This window comes from Glycine soja, chromosome 9 (genome assembly GCF_004193775.1).
Source record: "Glycine soja cultivar W05 chromosome 9, ASM419377v2, whole genome shotgun sequence".
NCBI classification, from domain to species: domain Eukaryota; kingdom Viridiplantae; phylum Streptophyta; class Magnoliopsida; order Fabales; family Fabaceae; genus Glycine; species Glycine soja.
Window position 1 is genome coordinate 42,954,875 of NC_041010.1, and position 10,450 is coordinate 42,965,324.

At 34.3% G+C, this 10,450-nt stretch overlaps 1 protein-coding gene across 4 annotated transcripts; it reads right to left on the reverse strand.

Annotated features, from left to right (window-relative positions):
* Window positions 1-3,956: 3,956 nt before the first annotated feature.
* LOC114425018 (zinc finger CCCH domain-containing protein 53-like) lies at window positions 3,957-8,812 on the reverse strand. Of its 4 annotated transcripts, none has more exons than XR_003669184.1 (11): window positions 8,281-8,812; window positions 6,808-7,950; window positions 6,521-6,700; window positions 6,227-6,412; window positions 6,017-6,108; window positions 5,669-5,914; window positions 5,408-5,573; window positions 5,032-5,250; window positions 4,848-4,925; window positions 4,581-4,737; window positions 3,957-4,345 (listed from the first exon to the last, which is right to left on the reverse strand). XR_003669184.1 is itself a non-coding variant. In XM_028391739.1 (10 exons), exons 2-9 carry the CDS (start codon window positions 7,749-7,751, stop codon window positions 4,862-4,864), a joined length of 2,097 nt encoding a protein of 698 aa, XP_028247540.1. In that variant the 5' UTR covers window positions 7,752-7,950; window positions 8,281-8,812; the 3' UTR covers window positions 3,957-4,737; window positions 4,848-4,861. The 4 variants fall into 4 exon arrangements, 2 of the variants coding, with proteins under 2 accessions (XP_028247540.1, XP_028247541.1); XR_003669183.1 differs by having other exon boundaries at window positions 3,957-4,375; XM_028391739.1 differs by having other exon boundaries at window positions 3,957-4,737.
* Window positions 8,813-10,450: the final 1,638 nt, after the last annotated feature.

Genomic DNA, 10,450 nt, shown 5'->3' on the forward strand with positions numbered 1-10,450 from the left:
ATCCAAATCCAGGAAAAAAAAACGCCACAGCCTTGCCGGGATCGATCGGCTCCGACGCTTCTGCATCCAAATCCCAATTAAACAAACTTCTTCTAAAATTAATTAAATCAACACACGTGTACTAGGAATTTAAATCTAGTTGTGAAGTATTTTTTGTATTAAAGATTATAAGAAATTTAAAGGCTAAAATATAATTTTCATTTTTCTATTTTTTTTAAATATATAATTTCAGTGTCCTTATTTTTAATTAAGAAATTTCATTTTTACTTTTAAAAAATTCGTAGTTTTAATACTCGTAGTCAATTTTAAAGGAAGTATGTACTCGATAAAAAATGCTCACTCACTCATGTATCTATTTATTATTTACCTACCTGACAATTTTTTCTTAAAATTATTTAATTACTAACCCGCTTAATTTATTAAAAAAGAATTAAAAAATACATAATAAAGTCTAAAATTAATAAATGTGATTAAAATCACATATCTTTTAAAAATAAGATAAAAATGTCTCAATTAAACAATAGGTAGCTAAAATTATGGATTTTTGAAGATAAAAAATAAAATGTCTCAATTAAAAATAGAAAACTAAAATTGTGAATTTGAAAAAATAGGGTAACAAAAATTATATATTAGTCTAAAACTTAAACAAAATAAATTAAAAGAAAAATAATTAAAATGATAAAGCATTTAAATATATTATATAAAATCTTAGAAATACATATTAAAGGAAAATATTTAAAAGGATGATTTATTTCATACCTAGAGGATGAAAAATATAAACGATTAATTAAAAAATGATATTTGACATTATCTAAGACTCTGAGACAATATACTAAAAGATAAGAAACTCTAAAAAAAATGATTCATTATATAAAACATAATTAGTTTGAGAGTGTAGGCAATTGAGATTCAAAAGGAAAGAAAATTTCAACATACCAAGGAAAAATTGAAGTAGTTAACTTGAGAGTACAAGTAATTGATATTTCGAAAGAAAAAAAATGTTACGAGCTAAAAAAATTGAAATTAAATCATTTGAGAGATTTTTAAAATTGTAATGATTAATACATGTTTTTTTTTTCTTTTTTGAAACACACTCACAGATAATCTTCCCTTAATATTAAAATGCATGATGTAAATGATCAGTCATTAACTTAAGTCGTCAAGTGATAAACATGAACATTTTTTCCTAGTTATGTACTTATGTTGTGGCGCTCTATCTTGCAAAACCAGCAAGACAGTGATGGATTGGATATGAGTATTCTCGGTAGAGTGAAAAGAAATAAAAATATGAGATTTTAAATTAAAATAAAATATAAAAGTATAAGTCTTATTTTATTTTACTGTTTTTTTTTCTTGTCTTTTCTGCTCTCTTTCTTTCTCTCTGCTGGAGAGTCCAAATTTAAAGACTGGGTGAAGAAAACAAAGATGTCTGTATTGTAATACTGGACATGATATTTTTGAAAAATTTACGAAAAGCAAGATGCACGAGTAACTTTTAAAATATAATTTTATTGTGATACGAGGTATATATCCAACCCGATTCCGACCACAAACACCGCACTTGAAATTGTTATCGGGGTGGGGTTTACCATCTGTTTCCCCATTGACCATATACGTTTCTAGAATCCCATGCCACTAAAATATAACCACATGCACGTACATGACTGTGACATATGCAAACATGTCTTCATCATATATAAAGGGCACAGAGTTATTTATCACCCACATACAATTCAGTCCCTAAAACAAAATTGTTTTTATTTCATTTCGAGAATTACATTCAATGTTTATATCTATGAATACAATATGACCCACAAAATTTAAGCAATGTAAGACTATGTTACGTTTATATATGAAAAAATAATTTATTTAACGAAAAATTTTTTTTTGATTTTTTTTTATATGTAAAATTTTCTTGAATTAATAGTAATTACATATTTAAGTGAAATTAATTTTTAATCCAGTGAGATATGAAACCATCCTTGTCTGATTCGGGACAAAAAATATCTATGAAAACAATATTAAGTTTAAATTTTGTAATATAATAATTATATATTTCTAGTTCTAGCGGCCCTCAAAGTATAGTATTGGTCTTTTTTCCGCAAAGTTTTACTGGTCCTAGTAAAATGTTACAACTTGCATGCAGTAATTAGCCATTATATTTATCGCTTATTAAGCCATTTAATCATAACTGTACAATTCAACGAAGCATGTAGGGATGGTTGCAGTTGCAGTCACGGCATGGAGCCTGCCTAAGAAAACATTTAACTTTTCTGCAATCAGTTAGTCCTCTGCTCCCCACGTTACTTGTTCCACTTGAAATAATTAACTACACTGTGCATTCCAAACGAGTTCTGGCCCATTTTTTCTGACTTGACAAGATCATTATTTATGAACATTGGGTTTTGGTGTTACTATCTTCAACAATATTGAAGCCATCCTTGACTATTTCTAGTGACCTTAAGAACCTTACTGTACTAGTTCAGTTATGAACGAATTCTATGTTAGTGGATACAATCTGGCAGGATTGCTTAATGAAGTCGTGTCAACAATTCTTCTTGTTCCATATTGGCTGGCTAAAATCGTGAGAGCAAGATATCAAATTCATACAAGTACTAATCAAGGGTTCAACTTGGGCTTTAACATTCTAGGGATATTAATTAACTACAGCAACAACCTGCATGTATTGTTCTTTTGTTTAATTTGCTCCGACATAAGTTCACATACTTTATTCAATCTTCTCATTCATCAGTTAAATTAATTTGTCTATTTAAAATCCAAGGTTCGGCTGAACTGTGACAGGTGAAGATTAATTTAGACTTAAAATATAGGAATAATGAAGCATTTAATAATATCACGTGGGAATTTAAGACATTAATTAGTTTCCATGCATCATAATCATACTCAAATGTCAGTGTCATAAAGATTACTTCTATAATGACAGACTAATGGAGCACGCGTATGCATTATGAAAGTATGCACCAGTAAAAAAAACGTTGCAGTGAAAAAGATTGAAAAAAAGAAGTTCGAAGGAACAGATGCAATATAGGATAATATGGAGATTGTTTTCCCATGAATTGATTCTCATATTAAAATTATACAATAAACCCACTGAAAACATCAATGTCCTCTTGATCCACACTATCCAGGGTCGACCATTAGGCATAGACACTCAAAGGTGACAACAAAGACATGACATGGAATTAATGGAATTCAGAGATGGCAAACCTCACAAATACCTCACCAACACAACAAGGTGATAATACTAATATTTTAGATTTATTTGGGTAAAAAATACAAATACATAAAACCAGTTGTAAGTTGCTATAGTAGTTAATTTGTTGTCTCCACCAATGAGGAAATTTAACTGGTCTGCATGCTAGCTTGTAGAATCAAATTCAAAGACAACTAAGAGTCAAAACCAACCAACCAACCAATAATGAGGATTGTGCTTAACCACGAGGTGCCACTCTTATTTTAAACCTTTTCCTTACCCATACTTCAACGTCGAGCTTAACATATTTAGTTTTCAGAGACACCTAGGGGGCTCTTGAAAACATGAAAGAGAGCAAGTTAAAAAAAGCATAGCACAGTAACTCGCACGGCCCGTCTCACACACATTCATAAGGCCACAGAACCCAAAAGATTCGACCACTTTTGTCATACGTGTGGGCATCTACCCTACTTTTAGATCTATGCATGTCCTTTCCTGTCATGCAAGAGAAACTAAAGGGTAGATATGAAAAAAGATAAAAGTGGCATCACTCACATGGGTAGGTGCTGGTGGTGGTGGGTAGGACCAATACACAACCTGGCATTATATAAATATGTGAGGCCCACTTGCAGTGTCAGCAACCCCATGTGATGGTGTGCCTTGTGGGCCCCCTTTCTTTCCTCTCCAATAATTATAAAAAAAGACAGACCCCACAAATTTACAAATCGAAAGGGGAACATAATTGCAGCAACAATGAGACAATTTATCCTTTAAAACCAAAAAGCACACAAGAGGAGGAGACGCAAATAGACCAGTTAGTCTAAAAACTCACTTTTGATTCTTGTTTCTAATTATTGTTTCTCTTTTCTGTCTGGGTTGATAACTGTGTATAACAACTAAGTAGAAGTACAAACTTAACTAATGAAACATAAAATCCAAGCTAAATATCTTCACTTTCGAACTTTAATCCAGCTAAGATTAACAATTATACCCTCCCTCCCCTCCTCACTTCTGGCCTTTAAACTCAAGTTATCCATTACGGAGGATTTGAATCAGCCTTGTAGTTATACAACTCTGCAACTACGGTTATACCATTTCATCTGTGCATGCTTTCTCTGGGTAATCCTCCAGCTGTACAAAGACTTGAAATTATACCTGTAACTGTAACAACATAGGACTAACAATCTACACTACCACATATCCAGGGTAGGAAATGAAATTACAATGCCAGGGAGTTCCTACTACACATTAACTCTGGTGATCTGTGTGTTATTTTAACTTGTGGTTCATTCAGCTACCACGGATATGAGAAGAAAGAAAATGGTACAACAATAATAATGCTAACAAAAGAAGGGAGAATGCCTACCCCACTTCCTTTACACAACTGCTTTTTCCGTATGCATTTTGTATGGTAGTAAATAGTATAGTATTGGTGATTGATGGTGATGGTGATGGTGGTCATAGTGGCGGCGGTGGTGATTCTTTACAAATCTGTCCAGCATTGTTTAGTCATCTTTCACTTCCTGTAAATGTTGCACAAAAAATACCAAACCGACATCCAAATTTTAATAAACAAAACAAACCGATCCACATTCAAGACAACATCAACATTAACTTCCAAATTGGCTTTTACCTGAACTCTTGAAACTAAATGCCAATCGGTCCACCGGTGCCAGTGAACATCCCAATAGTTCCATGACCAGAAGAGAACCTAAATCCAAACCCAGATCATCAAAAAATTCATAAAATTATGGGATACTGAAACTCATGGCATGAGGAAAGAAGATTAATTGGCTAAAATATGATGACACCAGTACCTTGGTATTTGGCAGTTATAGGATTTGAAAGTTCCCATGTCAAGAGGGGATGCTGCAGGAAGCAATGTGCTAGTGCCAAATTTGAAGTTGACAGATGCAGCTGAGGCATCAGTATCAATGGCTACATTGGGTCCATTGGAGAAGGGAGCCATGAAGTCTCCAGGAACAGCAGCTTTTGTTGGGGAAGCAAAAGGGCTATCAGGGAGATTATGCTCCAAACTGCATTTAAAATGCTGACAATTAAATTTGGGAAAATGGGAAAACCTGAATAAATGCACAATTTTTTTTGGCAAGGACTGAAAAAGGAATTGCTGCAAAAAGTTGTTTACTATTACGGTGCCCTTTTAGCTATTCTAAATGAGAACAAGTTTTATACCATTCTTGCAAATCACAATCGTCATGACTAGAGCTCTGCTTGCCATTGCCTTCCTTATATCCATTCTCGCCATTGACAACCACTTCCTTGCCAACAGAAATGTTGACCGGCTGTTGACCAGCAGAAACTGATGCAGTACTAGCTGGAGCAGAAGTTGAACCACTCTCTGGAATGAAATAGCATAAGTAAAAACCAATAAATTACATTATACCAAGTTCAATCGAAGAAGCAGCAGCATTTAAAAATGTGAGAGAGAGATACCCTTTGGGGATTCTGAATTGATGTGAAAAGAAGGAACAATATTTTGGTTGAACATGTTAGGAGAGTGAGTGGGGGAAGGAATTGGGCTTCCAGTGGAGAGTGCACGCTGGTGATGCTTCTTGATGTCAAGAAGTTGCAGACCCATTAGCCTCCTACTTTGCAGCTCAAGAGCTTGCTGCAAATCAGCTTGCTCCTCCAGCTTCCTCCTCCACAGCATGTCTTGAGTATTGTAGAGCATTCTGCCACCTAAAAGCATGCAATTAAGAAAGTACACGTGTTGAGTAGAGTAGGTTTGACAAAGACACAATCTGAAAAGATAATAAAATGGAAGTTTCCACCATAACCTACCAAGTTGAAGATCAAATTGGTCTCTAGCATCCAATCCAGTAGGAGTACCACATGGTGAAAAATCTCCTCTATCTACCTGCTGCTGCTGCTTCCTGCAAATCACAAGAAACATCAATGAGGACATTCAAAATAAACTCAAGACAATAACCAAAAAGAAAAAAGAAAAGAAAAAAAAAAGATAACATAAGAGTAGAAAGAGGGGGTGGGTGCCTGTACTTGTCTGGGACTTTGCCCTTCTCCTTGTAAGGCTTAACAAGCACTCGAGCATCACACACAAAATGAGGATTTCCTTTGGATAGAATAAGCTTCACAGTCTCTGGATAAACAAAGGTAACAAAGCCAAACATTCGCTTCTGCTGGTATGGGATCCTCACGTCTTGCACTGGGCCATAAATGCTTCAACAACAGAATTAAAAACTCAAGTTAATATTTCTGCCGCTGACCAACTATGCACAATGATCCCAGTCGAAGCTAAAGTTACAGCTAAACCTAAGCAATAATAACCTGAAGTAGTTTGAAACATCTTCCTCTCTGAAAGTGCTATCTGCTGGGAAAGTCAAGTAGATCTGCCTGGAAGCTGGGTTTACCATAACAGGACTGTTCAAAGAAAAATCATTTCTTTCAAGCCTTGATCGTCCAAATTTATGCAAATCCTCACTCATCATCAGAGCTGCAGCTGCCGCTCTGCAATTATTATAAACCATGATTAAAATTCTGCACCCCAACTATTACAAAGACCACAGTATTCAAAACACATGATTGCATAGTAGTACTGGTTTGTGTCTGTGTACCTTTGAGTATCATTCTGTTGCTGCTGCAACAGGAAATTCATGCTCTTTGGGGAGTACGGAAAAATGGAAGAGGCCATGAGTTGAGAAGCAGCAGCCAATCTTTGTTGCTGAAAAGATTTGGATCTTAAGAGCTCATGGCACTGCTCCATCATCTCAATCTTGCTGGGAGAGCCAACCATTGCAGCAGCAGCACCACCAACATCAGCATCTCCAAGTCCACCATGAAGGAACCTGCAACTAGTCCCATTTTTACAGTACCCTCTAGCAAAGTAAAGACAAGGCTTCCATCCCAAACCGGAATTAGGGTCCTCAGAGCCCAAACAAGCATCACTGACTGAGCAACTCCTCCGGTGGAGAGACCCTCCCCAACCGTCGGAAGGAAAGAGTGTAGGGTCAGCAGCAGTAGTAGGACTTGAAGACAAGTCTGAGTTATTATTAGGGTAAAACAAATCTGGGTTGTTGTTCTTGTGAGAAGTGCTAGTATTAGAACCATCATTCAGGAAAGCAAGCTGGTCTTGAAGTTGGAACTCATCAACTGGATCTGAGCCTCCGTTTGCATAGTAGGGTAAGGAAGATGAAGAAGTTAAAGAGCCAGCAACCAAATCATCTGGGGTTTGAAGTTCAGACATAGTAGGCCATGAAGCAGAAGGGTTTGGGATAGTGAGGGCACTGAGCCTTGAAGAAGTTGAGTTTTGCTTAGAAAGGTATGGTGAAGGAGAAGGAAGAGTGGAGGTTGTGTGCGGAGAGTTGGAAGGTAAACCCAACTCCTTGCGGGCTTTGAGAATCACAGAGTGAACAAGTGCTTCTGGACCAAATGCTAATCTAATCAATTCTTTCTCACCATGGTCTTGAAGCAGAAGTAAACCCATGATTTTGGAAGCATTCTCAGGGTCCAAGTTTTGGATCCTTGAAAACACAACTCTTGTAGCTTCGTAACTATCCATGTTTGAACAAAAGAGATTGCTAGTTACATGATTCCACAACAGACTAGCCTATGACTATATTGTTGAGTCTCTCTATTCTCTAGTGGTCATCTTTCTCACTCCTTTTACAAGTAAAGCTTCTTTCTCAACCACACACAAGCCCTACCTACCAAATTGATATGAGTGGTGGCACGGTGAATTTAGTTTCATTCTCATATTCCTGCAAGCAAAGCACAAGAGTCAAGAGGAGAAGAAAAGTGTAAGAAATTAAAGTTGAGTGTTAAAAGGAAAGAAAGGAGAATTCCCGTGTGGAGGAGGATGCCAAAAGTTAGCTTTGATAAAAGGTAGAGGGAAATAAGAGGATGATTGAATTTCTCTATATATAAAAAAGTAGAGTGCAAAAGTTGCAGAAACAAGGGAAGGAGAAACTAACAAACAAGAACAAGAACAAAAAAAAAGTCATCATTTATCTTATATTTTCTCCTCCTCCTAGTTAGTATTAAGCAGCTCCATTATTTTCCAAAAAATGAGGTAAAGAGTACGGGCTTACCCATGAAGGAAGAGGCTTGGTTACTGTGTTTGAAGTCAGTGAGTCAAAGTTACTAGAAAAGCCAAACCACCGCCTTGCTTATAAGCAGCATCAATTTCCTTGGGTGTTTTATGGGGTTCTGGGCAAGAATGGGCAATGAAGTTGAGAGCTCAAATATTTCTCATTTTGCCCTTTAGTTTAGTTTTATCTCTCTCAAGTCTCAATTATTATATTGGCTTCAATCACCATGCCCCCACTTACTCTATGTAGACCCTTCCTTCCTTCCCTCCTTCAAGCGCGAGAGTGGTACTGTAGTAGAAGTAGTGTCCCCTTTCCTTATGCTGTGTTGTGTGCTTGTTCCAGCGGATCCAGATCCGTGCTTCAAATACAACAATAACAATAGTGCACGTTCGCAGTTCACTGACACTCACTCTATTTAGTTTAAATTTTCTGAGCTTTGATTGCTTTCCCGAGTACACCACATCACTTCAACTTCAGAGCTTGGTGTTCACGCTCCAACGGAGGCTCTCTGTCTCTGCTTTCTGGGACCCTCTCAGCATTTCATTGGAGAGTGAACAACACGCCCCCCAATCCCAAAGGATGGATTAATATGGTCGCTGCATTTTGCTATGTCGTTTTTTGACCTGCCCAACCCCACAACAAACAAAGTACACTCTTTATTTTTTTCTCCTTCTACCCAATCCCAACTCTTTTCCATGTCAGTATTTTCTAATCAGAATAAATAATTATTTTGTCTATCTAAATATATTTCTAAAATATTAATTTTCTTTCGTCACCTTTAATAAAATAACTTACTTGATATAGATTGACATTTTGGTTAATCAATGTGTTAATCTATAATTATCAATATATGAGTATATTTGTTATATAATATTTTTTTTTACTTTTGGTCTTATCACTCCACTAACAAATGAGTTCCTGAAATATGAAAATATAAAATTTAGTCCCTGAAAATATAAAAAGTGAGATAAATATATCTAAACGTTAATAGTAGATTGTGACTAATTATTATAATTTGAAAAATTTTATAATGAATGTGATAAATTTTTTTAACAAACTCGTAAATTAAATCAAGTCTAAAAGAAAAAAGAATATTTGCTTTATAAATTCATAAATATTTTTTTTTACTTTCATGCTTGATAAAAGGTTTAAGTAAAAAAAATATTTATTATAAAATATTATAGTTAAATTAGATCTATAAATAATTTTTAGGAAACATTGCAATTACAATGATACTTTTAATTTGTAAAAAACACCCACCTCCTTTGGAATGATTTTTTTTAAGGTTATGATTTTTTAAATGATTATTTAATAAAAAAATAATTGTGTATGATTTTAAAAAATTAATTTAAAAATTAACAAATTTTTATTATAATTTGTAATTTGATATCATGGCATATACTAATAGACATTCATATTTGATTAGAAAAAAAAATTATAAAAAAATAATTAAATAAATAGTGTTTGATTAAACAGAAAAAATGATTTTCTTATCGTTTTTACAGTCAAAAAATTCTTTTATTTTTTGTGTTGATAACATTCATTCAAGAGTTGACAACCAAATAATTAATTTTTTTAGTTGAAGAATTCGTCAAAACAATAAAAATTCACTTTCATTGGTAATATTTTATGCATGTTTTAATCGATGATGAAACTTAAATATTATATAATGGAAACAGAAACTTACCAGTGTGATATAATTCTCCCAAAATTTTGTTGTAATCATTACAAAATTTTTAAAATTATAATAATTAGTCATAATATATTATTAACGTTTGGATATATTTGTCACACTTTTTACACTTTCGGGGACTAAATTTTGTATTTTTCATCTTTTAAGGACACATTTGTCGACAGAATGGGAAGACAAAAAGTAAAAAAAAAAATATTATATAACAAATACGTCTCTATGCCGACAATTAGAAATGTCTATGTTGACAATCATTTTAGTGACAAATTCGTTCATATGTACCACGTAAACTATTTTATTAATGATGACGGATGAAAGTTAACGGTCGAATATATTTGTCGCACTTTTTACACTTTCAGGCACTAAATTTTGTATCTTCATCTTTCAAGAACACATTTGTTAGCGAATTACACATTCAGAGACAAAAGTGACTATTTATCCAAATAAAAATTACAAGTACATCAAGATATAAGCTTCATC